Raw genomic sequence first — 17,696 nt, 5'->3', positions numbered from 1 at the left:
TTACTGGAGGAAAACCTCGGTCACATGACTCCGACGAACCGGACACGGATCTGGATGAAGTCAAGATCATTTTTTACCATCTTTCAGTCTTAACATCCGTCAGAATAACTGCAGTAAGATTCCTTTTTAGCTAAATGGCATCCACTAAAATATCTCTAAATGCGCTTTGAGGTGCAAAGCATCTGGATGCACTTGTCACCTGCACTATAACAGCATCAAAAGGAAAAAATGTCACTTTGAAAGTTAGTTTTTTTGCAGCATAAACTCAAGGAAGCTGTCAGGGGAAGTTATTTCTTACCTCAGTGTGAGAACAGAGGTTATATGGTGCCCCATATTTCACCATTAAGGTAGTCTATTACCTCTTAGCGTGCTCTATCAAAAACTTTTATTGCGCAGGAAATTGCTTCTGTGTATTGTTTTCATGGAGAGGAAAAAATGGGAAAACGGGAGCATCTTTTAGGATGTTTCTCTCTAAAGGTTCGGTGATTGAACCTCTCAATCATCGCTCTCTTCTCCACACTCGGGAACACCTCATCTCGCCGGGCTGAAACCAAGCTGGCTTATTTGTTTTACAGCTGACAGGAGATTGACTCCTTTGTTTGGTATGAAGGCATTAGTCAGCCAGCCATGATGTAGGTCAGAGAGGCTGGATGTGAACACAGGGATGGGGCTGTTGAGGCTGCGGGGGGGCTCAGGTGTGTGCCTGAAATACAGAGCGAGAAAAATGAATGGATTATGTATGTGTTCGTGCGCACATGTGACGGAGAGAGACTCTGGAACAAGGACATTTCTTCCCTGTTGGAGCGGCATTCATGGCTTTTAAAGACGCAGATAATTCTGCACATGTAGGGTGCATATTTTCTGTGATTGTGATTCAGCTTGTTGTCTCTAATTTGGGTTTATGATCGTATTTTTCAGGCCTGGTGAGCCGCCAAAACCGATCGGTAATTGATACACACAATGCCTGACAAGTGGGAGGGGGGAGTTTTCAACGAGTGATAACAAAAGAGACATGAGAAGGGCCGCTGGCATCATGCAACAATGGATAAGACAGCCAAGAGGGAGGATAGGAGAAACAGAAGACGAGGGGATGTGAAAGAGATGTGTGTGTGTGTGTGTTTGTGTGTGTGTGTGTGTGTGTGTTGCAGTGTTAGGGCACAGAAAGAATTGAAGGAAAAAGAGAGAGTATAACGTTTCAGACTCTCCTCCACATACAGCAGTGCAGCCTCCATTTGAGCCAAGTGGGTCATGGGAAAAAAAGAGCAAGGCATGGAAGCTGTCTGAGTTCATGTTGGAGGAAACCCCGGCAGCTACAGCTCCAATGAAACAGCTTCTCTCTTCTTCTTCTTCTTCTTCTCTCCAATCCTCCTGTTTATCAGAGAACAGGAGGCAGAGTCATCTACACCACGTTGAGCTCAGGGGGAGGATGTGATCTCAGGAGAGGAGCTTTTGCTTAGCATGAAGTAAACACAGTGTGCTCGGTCACGTGTTAGAAATGGACTATGGAGACACTTATCTCGAAGCGAATTACCTTCACAGCTTCTGAGTAGGATTGTGTATCGGCAGGGTTTCTGCAGACTCACAGTCATGCTTTAGTCTCCATTAAAGGCCTCTGCGAACCCAAATCAACAAAAGTGTTCTACCTATGATATTTCAGACCGTATGTAAATACTAAAAACTATGTAAAAATATGAGAACTCAACTTTGATCCATTTTTCAAATATGTTCAAATGTGTTTTTTAACATGTTTTCACACTGGGTTTTAAGGGGGCTGGTTTAACCTGATATTTATTACGGAATAAATATCCAACCAATCAGAAATGAAACACTGAGTCACATGTACACATGTTCAACAAAACTACTCCGCTCCCGCTCAGACCGTCTCCTGACGTCTCAGCCAGCTCTGTCTTAGCTGTTAGCTTGTTTGCTAATCACGTACTGTCTGTAATCTGTCTGTATAGCTCTCTCTCTGCTCTTTGCACCGCTGTGCTCGTGTGACCCTGTCTGCACATCCACCGCTGAAGATGACAGCTTGTTGTCATTCTTCGATTTGGGGAAAACTTGCTGTGGCCGAGTGGTTAAAGCATATGCTCCGCTCATTTCCCCAGGACCAGTTCAATAACTTTCCCCAGGACCGGTTCACTAACTTTCCCCAGGACCGGTTCACTGACTTTCCCCAGGACCAGTTCAATAACTTTCCCCAGGACCAGTTCAATAACTTTCCTCAGGACTGGTTCACTAACTTTCCCCTGGACCGGTTCACTAACTTTCCCCAGGACCGGTTCACTAACTTTCCCCAGGACCAGTTCACTAACTTTCCCCAGGACCAGTTCACTAACTTTCCCCAGGACCAGTTCAATAACTTTCCTCAGGACCAGTTCAATAACTTTCCCCAGGACCAGTTCACTAACTTTCCCCAGGACCAGTTCACTAACTTTCCCCAGGACCGGTTCACTAACTTTCCCCAGGACCGGTTCACTAACTTTCCCCAGGACCAGTTCAATAACTTTCCCCAGGACCGGTTCACTAACTTTCCCCAGGACCAGTTCACTAACTTTCCCCAGGACCGGTTTACTAACTTTCCCCAGGACCGGTTCACTAACTTTCCCCAGGACCGGTTAACTAACTTCCCCCAGGACCGGTTCACTAACTTTCCCCAGGACCGGTTCACTAACTTTCCCCAGGACCGGTTCACTAACTTTCCCCAGGACCGGTTCACTAACTTTCCCCAGGACCGGTTCACTAACTTTCCCCAGGACCGGTTCACTAACTTTCTCCAGGACCGGTTCACTAACTTTCCCCAGGACCGGTTCACTAACTTTCCCCAGGACCGGTTCACTGACTTTCCCCAGGACCGGTTCACTGACTTTCCCCAAACAGCTCAGAGTTTAGACAAACAGCTCCGTCTGACCCCTGGAGCCGAGCTCCTCTGCGTGCACATACTACACTTCAGCCTCCTCTGCTCCAGGCGTCCCATGGTCCTGATGCCCTCGAGACTACGGAGTGATAAAACTAATAAATGATACAAGTCCTGATTCTGAAGTATTTTGTGACTCAGCACTCAGAGACTGAAATGAATAATTTTCAGATTCTGGATTTTTGATGTCTTTAGATACAGAGTCAGACGGCTCAAACATGCAGGCCTTGAACTCTCTCTTGACCTGTCAATCAAAGAGTTAGGCCACGCCCACACAGTCCTGAGAAATGCTCTGACCTGGAAAATAAGCTGTTTTTGAACAGAGTTTTTTCATTGTTCACTCAGATTTTTATTGAAGCTTGATTACACATTACATTTAGATATTCTATGTGAATTTATATTCCTTTTACATTTCCTGATGCTTTAAGAGTCTAAAGAGGTAATTACTTCTTAAGAATGGGACTTAAATGTTGGTGACAGATATCACAGTCAAAATCTGTAGAAAATAATTATTTGTTATCGTGTTTGCAGCAATTGAATCCATCTTAATGTCTCTGTATCACCCTGAAGGACACCTTGTAGCAGTCTTCAAACACGCACAGCGATATGCAGATTATTCTTCTTTCAAGGGAAGGTGTGGTTGCTGATGAGCACGAACAAAGAACTCTCTACCTTTGCATACAAAAGACAGGAGTGACGGCGTAAGCTGTGATAGTGAAACCCCTGAAGAGCGCTCACAAATCAGTGGAGGTTTAGTTTTCCATACGTTGTTCTAGAGATGAACACATGTATGACAGAGAGGCGTTCACTGACTTAATTATTCATCGGTTGCTGCCGGGGAGTCCTGAGGGAGTGTTACTCCATGTGTTTCCAGGAGGATCATGTTCTGACAAGACTTTTGTGTGAAAATATGTGCAGAGAGATTTATCTCTTTATAGAGTCTTATGGAAGTGATCGATTCCTTGAGGACGATTCACAATGGTGAGAATGTTTGAAATACTTCAAGGCGGCCGTCTTTGATTTCTTCTGAAAGGAGAGGAAACCGTACCCCAACAACTCATGAACAAGGTCCTTGTTTCTGTAGTCTCTCTCTATGAAGCTGCATCTGATGTTCTGGTACCAAGACGTCAGCAGCAGATCCTTTGAGTCCTGAAAGTTGTGAGACGCTCGATTGAATTGAGATCTGGGGAATTTGGAGTTGTGGAGCCGTGTTCCTCCAGGTGTCCTTCTTCCATAGCTCTGAGGTCCCGTTCTGATGTTCTTGTGCCCATTGTAGGCATTTACAGTTGTGTAAAAGGGTTAGCATTTGGTCCCTGCCTGGTCGCACAACAAACTTTAAGCAAACTAGCCTTTTGAGCTCCCGTCTTTTGGAGCAGACCACACGGGACAGCTTTCACCCCCACGGCCGTCAATGAGCTTTGTTTGCTCACGCTCTTGTAGCCAGTTCTTCACTTGTCCTTCCTCGTACCACTTTAGGAAGGTACTAAGCCCTGCAGATCGTGAAAAACCCCCACTAGAGCTGCAGTTTTGTAGACCACCTGGTCGTCTCTGGATTGATGCTGTCTTACCCTGGATTTCCACCATAGCCGTGTCCGGTCTGCTACTGTCCGGTTCCGGAGCAGGACCGCCAGACAGCTGGAGTCATGTGACCGAGGTTTTCCCGCGGTCATCACTGAATCAAGGATTCTTCTCCTCCTCCTCTCTTCATCCATGTTGTCTTTCTGGTCCTCTGAAAACCTCTGACCTGTTGACTCCAGGCCTGGCTCCGCTCATCATGACTTTGGTTTGTTGTTGTAGTTAAGTGAAATACGATCTGGTGATAACACAGAGTGTTTTATTCTGAAAATTAACCGGATGTTTTCATTTTGTTTTGGTGAAACCTGACTTCCTGTCCCGCTCCATCTGCTCTGTTGAAATTGATAGAAGTCTTGTGTATCTGATCCGGAGGGCTCCGATCTGCCGGACCAGAGACACAGCCAGACCACAACAGAGCGGATCCAGTGGAAGTTAACACATTGACTAGGATAGAAACCTATCAGATCTGGTGCTGTGACGGATCAGAGACGTACTTGACACCGATGCTCGCCCATTTGTCCTGTTTCCTTGACATCGTTAATCAAATTTGAGGCTGATCAGTTTATAAAGGACCTAATGATTCTTTCACAAATTTTGATATGTCATTGAATGACAGTCCTCAAAGAGAACTAAGCTCTGCTGCAGTCCAATGTGTATGACTTTGAGGAGAAGCCCCATAAAGGGTGTCTTCAGTTCTGGGTTTAGCGCTATTTTATGGCATTTCTGTGGCAGAACTCCACAAAACATGACAGCGTTATTGTCTTGGAAACTCTGTAATGACATGACCGATGACAAGTAGACACATTTTCAAACATAAGGCTGCATAAAAACGACACCATCCTACCGCAGTCCTTCCAGTCCTGGAATCAGATTGATTACAAACTGCCGTCGTGCTGTTCCTTTGAACATATGGTTTCTAACAACCACACTGGCCCTGCTATTCTCTCCTCCCCCCAGTAATCATGATGAATAATGTCACCACCAAACTGGAACTTAATTTGAGGGTGTCTAATGGCTAACTGGGGCCTTAATCTGATTGTAAATTGGTGTGAAGGCCTGGCACGTGTATCCGGAGCTCCAATCATGTTCCAGTGGTATTCTGGCGGTGAATGCATGCTGTATCTTAATGAAGTGATTGTTATGCTAATGTTGCTCCTGCATCATGATGAAACTCAGACGAAGAATTGTTGACTCAGTGAGGTGAATGTTTGCTCGCTGCTTTAGCCCTGAAACTCCTGAATAAAACCAGGCTCCTCTTTTGATGCATCATTTCAGCCGTGATGTGTTCGGCTCTTCAGCGACAGACTCTTTGAAGGGAGATGAATTCCTGAGTCTCGTATGAGAGAAGTTCAGCGTGGGTTTAATACCAGTTGACATTGAGCAGGTCACACTTGGGTCTCGATGTAAAAGCGTTAAAACTCTCGTCTGCTCAGAGTGTGAAATGAGTCACTGTCACTTGAGGGAGCCGTAATGTCAGGAGATGACGGCCCTCCAGCTGAGCGGGGTTTATCATCCCTGCGGCGAGGGGGGCGTGGCCTCGATTGAACGTGCATTTTCAGCTCTTAATGCGTAAAATCAACACAGCTTGAGTCATTTAAACGCTGCACCGTTTCCAAAGCTCAAAACTGAGTCCAGCACTTTGTCTCGGACCCCGTTGAACCTGTGACGTGAAGCCTGCATGCTCGTACATCCAACGACTTCATTCAAACACCGGGCCGGCACTCACGGCCCAGCTGTCTTATCCGCTCGCAGAAATGGCATGACTCGCAGTCTATGACCTCCATGACTGTGTGTGTGTGTGTTTGTTGCCATGGTTTCATGCAATCTAGCCTATGCTGCTCTCCCTGGAGCTTTGTGTTTCCACTGCCTGGAAAAAAAAAAAGAAAAGCACCGTCTCTGAGATTCCCCACCAGGCGATCGGACAACTGCTGCTTCTCTCCAGTTGCCATGGAGAGGGTCGGCTTTTTTTTTTTTTACTCAGCAGCAGATTTGAAGAAGAAGAAGAAGAAGAAGAAGAAGAAGAAGAAGAAGAAGAAGAAGAAATCCCAGTGACAGACAGGAAGGATGATGAAAGGAGGAAGAGATTACTGATTGCCTGGAATGAATAGAGTGACATGATGGGGAGGTTTGGGCTGCCCCGGCTTGGGATGGAGGGTTGAGAAGATTGAGGGAGAGGTGTAAGACAGTCATGCTGTGGTCGTCTGGATGATCGTATTTTAATGTTTCAACCAGCGTCAGAATATTTTCTCTTATTGGATTTTCACTAGATTCAGTCTACCCTCAATATGAGATATAACAGGCCACATCATCAATCAATCAATCAATCAGACTTTATTTACAAAATTCTTTTCATACAATGACATTGTAACACAAAGTGCTGTACATTAAAATGACTTAAAATAGGATAAATGAAAAAAAAAGATATATTTCAAATAAAAAGACCCCCAAACCCACCCCACAATCCTAAGGTTAAAAACACAATATATGCAACAATAATAATAAAAACAATAAAAATAAAATAAATAAATAAAATAAAAAAGAAGTTGCTGAACGAACTGAGGAAACGCTCTCATGATATCTTAATGAGGAAACACTGGAGGTAAAATAAGATGTTAAAACTCAACACAGGAAATTAAACTCACCAAAATAAAATACATTTCTAAGATAATAAAACACTGAAATATTAAACCATTAAAAGAAAATAAGATGCTATACTTAAAATATAAATATATATATATATATACTATAAATATAAATAAAATAAAACAAAAAGAAACTATAACTTGAACTAGTTAATAAATGAATAAATAAATAATGTAAGATGAAATAAAACTGTTATAAGAATAACCATCAGTTAAAGTACGATATGGGAGACTGATTTGGATCCACAAAAACAAAACAAATTGATAATAGTCCAAAGACTACGTATTGAAATGGACGACACAAGTGTTCACTGACTGTGAAGCCAAAACATGTGGAGCTCCCCCTGCTGTCTGTTTGCAGTACAAGTCTTAAACCCCGCCTCCCTCCTGTTAACAGATGGAACATGGGTCAAACTATAAGATTTACATCTGATACATTTATTTAAAGGTTTCTGTCTTTATAGTTAGTTCTTTAGTTCACTTTTATTCAAAGTTGACCTAATGAATATAGCATTGGTTGGCCAGTAGACACAGTTTAAACTTGAGTATAGGTAAAAAAAAAAATAGACCATCTTGATCTAAAACTGCAGCTTAGAAAAATCCAAGCTAGCTCAAAGCAGGATGACACGTCACATGTAAGAGCTGAAGGACAAATAAGACTTCATGAGCAGTTTGCAGATTCTCTTCTTGCTCCTCAGACATCATGAAAAACACAGATCTGTGATACACTGCTGCTCTCCTTGCTTCAGTAATGTTCCCGGCATGCAGATCAGTTCACACGACAACATGTGACTTTCCTGAGAGTCCACATGAGGGTTGGCGTGGTCGCCCGAGCGCTTGATCGCTGCTCACAGTTTACGCTCGTCTCTGTCACAGTAATTGCGTCGGGCTGCTGTTGATGTGCTCTTAATTGCATGTTTGACATCATGTGAGAGTCAAAGAGGATCCCCCGGCGTCGCTGCAGCGAGTATGATAATGGCTCAGAGGAAGAGAAGAGAGTGACGTGAGATTAGAGGAGGAGAGGAAGAGGAAGAGGGAGGAGTGGACAGGGAGAAGAGGAAGGGGCTATGCAGGATTGTGTGTGTGTGTGTGTACTTTTACTAGAGCTGCACCTTTTGCTAAGTGAGGATGATGGGGTTTTGTTTCTGTGACAACAAACTGCCTTTATAAGCACACACACACAGAAGCACATGCACACACGCACACACACACACACACACACACACACACACACACGTGGCGTGGAATCGGCACCCATTAGGAGATGATGCTGTCAGCTTAACCTGCTCATTTTCTTTTGTCATGCTCTCATGCACCTCTCTCTCACACACACACACACACACACACACGCACACGTACACACACACACACACACACACACACTTAGACATTAGCTAGTCATACAATAACAGCAGTGTCGTGTATATATCACATTTGAATGCATGTTGCAGAGGACTCACTCTCTCTCAGTGGAACAGAGGAGGCGTGACACCCCCTGGGTTCACACACAAAGACATGGAAATGCTAACACACACACACACACACACACACACACACACACACACACACACACACACACACACACACACACACAGAGATTGCTCTTCCTTTCTCACAGAAACCTCATCACAAACCTTGAAGTCAGAGATGCCGGCGCTCACATTTTACAGGGACTATCTGTGGAACATGAACATGAATCCCCTGGATGTAAATACGGCACGCCGATAGAATAACTGTTACAGATGCGTTTATTCGCCGGCAGCAGCACACACTCGGTAATTGCGCTCTCGTTGTTGCAAAATATGTTTTCTATCAATTAAAGTGAGACACGCCGAGCTGCCGTTTGAATATTTATGAGTTGTTTCCAGGGTGACGTTACGTAACGCTGAAACTGTTTATTTTGGTCTCTGTTGGCCCCACATTCAGCATCATGGTATCATTATGAAATGGATGAGCTCTGTTATGTCAAGACGTCTCTCTTTCACCATATGTGCTCCTCTTTCTTGTCTTTGTGTCATCCTCTCTGTTCTTTATCTCATCCCTTTCTTTCACCTTGTATATCAGGAGCATAAAAGGAGTATAAAAGGCCCACAAAGATAAAATAATGAATGGCCGTCAATGCAGAAGAATGCCCCTGTGTATATCTCTACTCTTGCATGTCTTTTACTCATCTCTCTTTCTTTTTATTCATAAGCTCACACCCCTCTCTCTCTCTCTCTCTCTCTCTCTCTCTCTCTGATCTCACCCGGCTCAAACCTCCCTTCCTCTCTCTCCTACCTTGTTTTCTGAACAGCTTTAACGTTCCCATGAATGTACAGTCGCACAGTTCCCCAAAGAGGAATAAAGCGTGTTAATGCTGACCTTAAATTGTAGCTTAGAGGAAAAGAAAAAAAAGCTCTGATAAAAGAGAGAATCAGCAGCAGCTAAAAGCAGGGTGTCAAAACATCACATGTAGGAGTTAATGGATAAATAACACATAATGAGCGGTTTGCAGAGTCTCCTCTGGCTCCACAGACGACAGGAAAAGCTCAGATTTTAAATGTATTCTTCTGTATTTCGTGAAAAGAAACACGTCACAAAAGTACTGAATGAAGGTTCTTACAAAGCCCGCTGCTTAGAGTCCTCTACACTGGCAGTGTGTGTTTCTGGGTTGTCTTTTACGATCTTTAATTTTTACACAAACCTCCACCTGGACTGAAGGATGAGCGGATTAGATTTTGGATGCTTCTGGTCATTTTATTCTCTAAAATCCACAACCATAACTCAAGAATTCATGCACCAATTTGTAGGGACAGGCGTTTGAAGCCAATATAATATTCAATAATCACTGCCTCAATCTATCATTGACCATGCAACAGGCCAAATTCCACCAGATCCGTGTCCCTCTCGGATCCGTCACATTTCCAGATCTGATTGGTTTCTATTCTAGTCAATGTGTTAACTTCCACTGGATCCGCTCTGTTGTGTTCCGGCTGCATCTCTGATCCAGCAGGTCGGAGCCAAGGGAGAGGTTCCGGTGGCTGGTGGTGAGGCTTTCAGCAGTGTGACTGCCCCCTGGTGGCTGGCTGCAGTATAGGTCAAAAAATCTGTCTCCCCCATTCATTTGAATGGGGAAGCAGTCAAACTTTAAAAAATAAATACACGTACAAATGTTTCTCACATCCGTATGCTGTGGTGATATGTAGTTAGTATTTGACTGTTTTGTGTCCAAGGCCTCTTTTTCCTGAAAAGTTTCTTCTTCGTTGGTTATTAGAGGTTAAAAAACAGGGTTTTACTTCCTGTTTCCTTTGATTCACAGCCGCCGTAGAACGAAACTTCAAAGGACACACAGTGTCTTGTGATGTCACGCTGTAGGGCGGAGCTTATTACAGTGGCTTTACAGGCTCTGGCTGCACAATGGCGGCACCCAGGAGAGGGATTTTTTGGCTTCAGAACCGTACAACGGGAAGAGGCGGAGCAACGCTGTCCATTTTTATTTACAGTCTATGGTCGGAGCCCATTGGATCAGATAAACAAGGCTTCCATTTTTGCCTGATGCCGGAGCACGACGCATCAATCTCTCTTTTTTAAGCTATGTATTTGGGCATTTTTTGCCTTAATGGATAGAACAGCTGAAGAGAGACAGGAAATGTGGGGAGTAGAGAGTGGGGGAGGACATACAGAAAATGTTTGAGGCTGCAATCGGAACCTCCAACCTCTGCGACGAGGGCTGTGGCCTCTGTATGTGGGGCGCTTAGGCTGCTAGGCCACCAGTGCCCCAACGACGCATCAATCTCAACAGAGCAGATGGAGCGGGACAGGAAGTCAGGTGTCACCAAAACAAAATGAAAACAACCGGTTAATTTTCAGAATAAAACACTCTGTGTTATCACCAGATCGTATTTCACTTAACTACAACAACAAACCAAAGTCATGATGAGCGGAGCCAGGCCTGGAGTCAACAGGTCAGAGGTTTTCAGAGGACAACATGGATGAGGAGAGGAGGAGGTCACATGACTCCAGCTGTCTGGCGGTCCTGCTCTGTTCTGCATTCTGAGAAAGCACGGAGCAGGACCGCAGCGGATTGGAGACGGACCGGACACGGATCTGGTGGGAGTCCGATGTAAGACTACTAAAGACAAGTGGAAACCTCACAGGCTCTCTGTCCAGCTGTGGTACACATAGTTTAAAATCCTCAAGGGGGATCACGCTACATGGCTTCAGTCCGGCTGTAGCGTGATCCAAGCCAAGGGGGAGGGTAGCTTATATTCTGAGTTATGTGTTGACAGATGTGGACATGCAGAGGCATCTTATAGTCCTCGATGGGAACGGTTCAAGGAAAATTAAAGGAGAGAATCTGCAGAAACGTTCTCAGTGTTGTTTTCACGTTTAGTAGAATATGTCGCTGTGGAGCTCAGCGGAGGCTCACAGCTGAGTCCACATGGATCTCAGCGGGTCGTGAGTTCCTCCCACAGTTCCTGCGTTTATCACACAGGAGGTCATTAACAAACACAAACACACATATACACACACAGTTATTTTCAGGATTTCTCACATTTATTTGACACTATTACAGCCACTCATGACTCTGGAGCTCTGCTGACTTTGTGTGTAATGTCCCTGGGATTGTATTTGCCCTCACCGCGACCAGACGATGATTTTCAAGTTCTTATCCCCTGGAGAAGATCACTACGGTGTCCTCATCCTCCCGCCACCTTTGCTTTGGCGTCCCGCTGTGTTTGTTTTCCATTACTGACCCACATCCTCACGAGGTGGAGTTGTGTCAACACCTGGAGGGGCTCGTACAGCCATGTGAAACCAAAGATGATGTTTCTCATTCTGGCACTGTGCCCTATCCTCCTCTTTGTGTTCCTCCACACCTGTCCTATTTCCTGGAGCTGATGTAACTGCAGAGAAGAAGGGTGGAGGGGTGTTTTGGTTTCCCCTGAGAGACTGATGGTTTTTTTCTTTCCCTTAATGACGTGAATCAGAAACGGTGACGTTAAAGTCTAGTTGCATAAAGCAGAGGCCTTCCCACCTTTACTAACATCATAAAATGTATATTCTTTATGTTTTGTTTCAGGCTACAACTAGTTTTTCTTCTGATAAACCATTCATCTTCTCTTTTTTTGTCTGAGAGAAGCAACAAACTCTTACATTTGTGAAGCTGGGACCTGAAAATGTTGAAAACAGAACTATGATGAATCACTTATTCAAATGTTGTATTTCAGTTGCAGGATTAGTTGTTGCAGCACTATTTTTCCATCCCAAACTGTCTAAAATTCCCTCTCAGAGGATTCTAGTTTATTTTGAGTCATTCTGCAGGATAAATAAAAAATAATGAAACCACTCTCACACCTGTGTTCCCCAAAAAGCTTTCCCTGCGTCAGATTTGGTTTAAACTACCTGTTGAGTACTAAATCCTGCAGGACGTACAGTCACTTACAGAAAGAAACTCACCCCATGCCTTTTTCCCGTCTCCTGCAGGGAGGAGGAGGAGAGCCTGCGGGACAAGATCCGGGCAGACCACGAGCGGGCACTGCAGGAGGCGAAGGAGAAGCTGAGGAAGTCCCGCGAGGAGCTGCAGGCTGAGATTCAGACGGAGAAAAACAAAGTGGTGGAGGACCTGAAAAAGAAGGACGTAGGGCCCAAACCGCTGCCTCCTGTTCCGATGCCCAAAGTGGTGGGCGTCAGTGACGGAGAACCGCCTGAGCCTGACGTCAAAGAGAAACGAGACAAGATCAGAGAGGTAAGATCATCATCCCTAGTTCTGATTTCAGAGCCTCATGCTACAAATCCTCATCAATCAATCAGACTCTTTCCAAACAGATCAGGTCTAGACCGTACTCTATGTTCTATTATTAACAAAGAGCCAACATCAAGACAGGATCAGATCCAGTCCCATCTTCCAGACAGGACTCAGTCTGATCTCATCTTAATCCACCATGAGCAGAGCACTTTGCAGCATTTAGCAAGTTACAGTGGCAAGGACAAACTTCCTTTAACAGGCAGAAACCTCCAGCAGGACCAGACTCATGTTAGACACACATCTGCTGAGACCGTGTTGGAGAGAGGGATAGAGGGAGATGAAGAGAGAGAGAGAGAGATGATAGTGGGGAGACGGATAGCAGTAGTTGTAGCAGCTGGAGTCTGGCACGTCCACATCAGCAGAGATCCAGAGGAACCTACGAGACAAGGGAGCTCAGGGACTCCAGAAAGGTCTAAGAAAAGAGAAAAGAGAGGGAGACCAGAAGAAAGAAAAAGAGGAGAATAAATGGTGAAAGAATGACAGAAGGAAAGGACGGGAAAAGAAAAGGAGACAAAATATGAAGAAACATGGAAAGAACAAAGAGAGAGAGAAAGAAGGAAGGAAGGAGTGAAAGAAGGAAGGAATGAAAGGAAAGAAAGAAAGAAAGAAAGAAAGAATAAACCTACGAGACTAGGGAGCTCAGGGACTCCAGAAAGGTCTATGGTTAGGAATTTAATGGGACAGCAAGAGTTAAAGTAAGTGAGGAGAGAGAGGGAAAGACAGGATCCCAGTGTGTCAGTCTAAACCTATAGCAGCATAACTAAGAGCTGGTCCAAGCCTGATCCAGAACTAACTATAAGCTTTATCAAAAAGGAAAGTTTGAAGCCTACTCTTAATAGTAGAGAGAGTGTCTTCCTCCTGGATCCTGACTGATAGATGATTCCAAAGGAGAGGAGCCTCATAACTGAAGGCTCTACCTCCCATACTATTTTTAAGAAACTTTAGGTACGACGTGCAGGCCTGCATGTTGGGAGCGTAGTGTTCTATCAGACACCGGGCCAAAACTGTGTTGGTTTGAAACCGACAATTATTGACTGTGATGAAATATTCAATACAGAGAGCTGGCTGCAGCTCAGTGATAACTCCCTCTGTTACCAGAGAGGGCCTGAAATTGACCATCACTTGAAATGTGTTCAAGAGTTTTCTGCACAAGTTTGGAAATGTAGAATATTTGCACAATCCTGGCTGAAAATCGATCTGCTATTTATCTGATGCTAATCATTCGACCTTTGGACCCTTTAAAGCTTTAATTCCCAGTCTTAGCTAATATTGAGATCCTATTTACAAGTCTTTGTGTAGCAAGAGGTCCAATGTGGGACGCTGATGCCAAACTACATGAGGAAAGTGAGTGCAACACATGTTTTTGGATTTCTGGTTTGAGTCTATTTGAGTTTGGCAAACGTCCCTCCATCGGTTCTATCAGCTCACATGAATCCATATTGAAGCATGTTTGCAAAAAACTGTACATTTAATATCAATCAATCTTTATTTGTACAGCGCCAAATCACAACAAACGTTATCTCAAGACGCTCTTACAAACAGAGCAGGTCTAGACCACTCTATGTCAAATTATGAACAGAGACCCAACTTCAAGACAGGATAAGACTCAGTCTGACCCCACCTTAATCCACCATGAGCATTGCACATCGCAGTATTTAGCTGCAAGGACAAACTTCCTTTAACAGGCAGAAACCTCCAGCAGGACCAGACTCATGTTAGACACACATCTGCTGAGACCGAGTTGGGTCTGGAAAGAGGGATAGAGGAGAGTAAGAGAGAGAGAGAATGAGAGAGAGCGGTGATAGTGATGAGACGAGTAGTAGTAGCTGAGGAACTTCCACAGCAGGAGGACGTCTACGGCAGCTCAGAGGAACCTATGAGACAAGGGAGCTCAGGGACTCCAGAAAGGTCTATGGTTAGTAACTTTAATGGGACAGAGGGAGTTAAAGGAAGTGAAGAGAGGGTTACTAAGTCTGACCTCCGCCTATGTGAGGCCAATTTGTGCTCCATTACAGTCCATCTGAATTCATCCCCGCTGCCTCACGTCTGCCTCAGCACCGGCTTTTATTGAAGGCAACAGCGAGCCAGACGGACAGTGCCTGTCCAGAATGCAGATGGTGCTATGTGGTCCTGCTCTCCATAGACACCATGCCAACCCCGGCCTATCTCTCTTTCTCCTCCTCCTCCTCCTCTCATCTCTTCCCTCTCTCCCCCCCCCTGCAAGTTCTCCTGCATAATTACCTCATATCGTCTCTCTTGAAACAGCACTTGGAGTCAGAACACTCGGCGCGCACGGGAGCTGGCCCATTCACTGCGAAACCCGCCTTTGTCTCTAAATGCCCCTTTTGTTCCCTTCATAATTGCCATTCAGAGAGAATGCCATACACTCCCAAATGAGCAAGGAAGGAGCAGCTGTATGGGCCACAGTGCAGCACACAACAGCACTCTCCCCTCTCCGTGATTGCCTTGTGATTCCAAGGAGAAATCATAATCGCACACTGCTACACAATGGTGAAGACCGGAGACTTCTTCTTCTCTCTGTGAATCTTGGCCGGAGGCCGCCATTTGGCCTCAATTCTGATGGTGTAAAGTCCAATGAGGAGTATCAGCATCCATCTTCCTTTGTCACTGGATATGTTTCATTTAGACGGTTCAAGCAGAGGTAGTTGAAACACTCTGATACCACATTACTTTCCTCGGTGCTGATTCATAAAGTTCAAATGATGAGCTCATTTGTCTTGATAAGGCGGCAGCGAGCTGGGAAAAGCCACCAGAGATTTTAAAGTTTCTGTTAAAGTTATGGATGTACTCACCCACCTTTAACACACGCCTCTCATCTGACTCTCTGAGCGTGAGGCGAATAGGAACATAGTTTGTTTTCATGTTCATTATAAAAACACATTCACTGTGTATCCTTGAAGTCAACGTTGATGTGATGTGAGGGGATAGAAGGACTCATGCATGCTATCAGCACCGCGTTGCACACCAGGGATGGCAGCTAGAGCATCATATAGTAAAATAGTCTGACAAAATTTAGCCTTTGAAACAAAAACAATGGTCCCATAATCTTGACATTTGCTTGCAGAGTAAAGAGCAACAAGACCTCAATGTCTGCGTGGTTTTTAATATTTTCTGCCTCAGGTTAAATGTTCTTTGAGATAGCAGCTATCTGATGATTCGTCCCATTTCTAACACCTCCTCAAAATGTTGCAGACTGTATGGATATAGTCTGTTCTCAAAACCGCCTGCTACATACTACCTACGAATGTAGTGTACAGTACGTACCGCATACTGCGTCTGAAGGTAGTCTGTAGTATGATTGCTCTGTTGGATCTGGTCTGCAGGATGCTGGGTCAGGCGTCGCTGGATTTCCGGTTTTGGAAGTGGAAGTAAACAACGGCCAAGCTGATAGAGAAACCGTTTCTTTAGCATCACTTATGGTTTAAAAATAAGAAGTGGTTTTATGTGGAGTGCAATAATTGTCACAGCACCTAAAAACTCAGTGCCCCCCATCAAGGAGAACGTTAGCGCTGGGCATTGTGGGAAACAGTACACAAGGAAGACTGGTCCGATGCATGCTGAGAAATGTTCCCAAATCAGTACAACATCCAGGGAGTTTTGGCTTAATGCAGATTTTGCTCCTGTTCACATACTACATATGGAATTTTGGCCAGATCCGTACATACTGCTAGTATAGTAGGTGGTTTTGAAAACAGCCAGCGTCTCCGTGACACAAGCCCAAATATTGCGGCTGTCATATTGGAACCGCAGTTGAGGCCATGGTCTTGCAGCTACAAAGTCCCTACCTCTCTGTCCAAAAGCCACGCCCCTATTACTGCCTAATTATTCACGCTGCTTGAACTTGATGCAAAAAAGTTATAGAAAAGAAGTAGCCTTCATCGGTTGTTACAAATGAATAAATGAGGTAAAGAGACTAAAAATGTTCTGGAATGAAGTCTCCTTGGCTTTTTGGATCCAGCCTCACGTGGACACTGAAGACACTGCACTTTCTTGGCTTCATTTTCCAATGCACTAAGGTAGCTGCTCGACTTCACCACAGGAAGACATCCGAGCTATTCGACAGTCCCTTCATCCTGAATAATTACTGCCAGAGTCCTCTGGTTAATGACGCTTGATGTGGTGATAACAGCACCTTTGTGTCTCTATAAAGTATTTTAGTAGTCCTCATCTGGGATTGTAAAAGCAGTGAAAACTGCTCGTGTGGACTGGAGGTGTTCTCTATCCCTCCTCGGTCCAGCTGATGTTGTAGAAATCCGGGAGCTGTGTCTCCTCTCTGCTCTGAGGCACAGTCAGGCCTTTTGTTCCTCCAGGAATAGAAAAGAACCTCATTTTTATGCCAGTGAAATACATATTTTATCGACTGTACATAACATAAAAACCCTCCTTTTCTCCCTCTTCCATTAGCTCGGAGCTCTGTGCGCTTTTGCTTTCCTGCTAATTACACAACGGGGGCATTAGTGGCCATTAAAACCTTTGTCTGCAGATGGAGAGAGCTTTAGAGCAATAAAAGAAAAGGAATGAAATGAACGACTATTAACTGTTCCAATACAATTCACCTGTCACATCATGAGGTGTTGTTGGCTCAGAGCTGTTAAAGTAAGCGGGCTGTCGCAGTTAATGGGCCGTGATACAAAGGCGTAGTTCACTTCACCAATAACATGAAAAACACAAACAAGACTTTAATTTAGAAAGCCCAAAATGCAGATGTCAGTCTGTTGAGACTAAGTAGAAGGTGTTATTGTTCACAGGTTTT

The 17,696-nt window shown here is 44.6% G+C and overlaps 1 protein-coding gene across 5 annotated transcripts in view; it reads left to right on the top strand.

Annotated features, from left to right (window-relative positions):
- The window catches only part of man1a2 (mannosidase, alpha, class 1A, member 2), a 229,315-nt gene that overhangs the window by 29,375 nt on the left and 182,244 nt on the right, over positions 1 to 17,696 (top strand). For all 5 annotated transcript variants that reach the window (XM_034694710.1, XM_034694708.1, XM_034694709.1 and 2 more), the window contains exon 3: positions 12,601 to 12,862. In XM_034694710.1, the coding sequence (XP_034550601.1) occupies positions 12,601 to 12,862 (262 nt within the window). The remainder of the gene's footprint in view (positions 1 to 12,600; positions 12,863 to 17,696) is intronic.

The sequence above is a fragment of the Notolabrus celidotus genome, chromosome 10 (genome assembly GCF_009762535.1).
Source record: "Notolabrus celidotus isolate fNotCel1 chromosome 10, fNotCel1.pri, whole genome shotgun sequence".
In the NCBI taxonomy this organism is placed as follows: domain Eukaryota; kingdom Metazoa; phylum Chordata; class Actinopteri; order Labriformes; family Labridae; genus Notolabrus; species Notolabrus celidotus.
The sequence above is the reverse complement of the archived record's forward strand: the minus strand, read 5'-3'. Positions and strand labels throughout refer to the sequence as shown.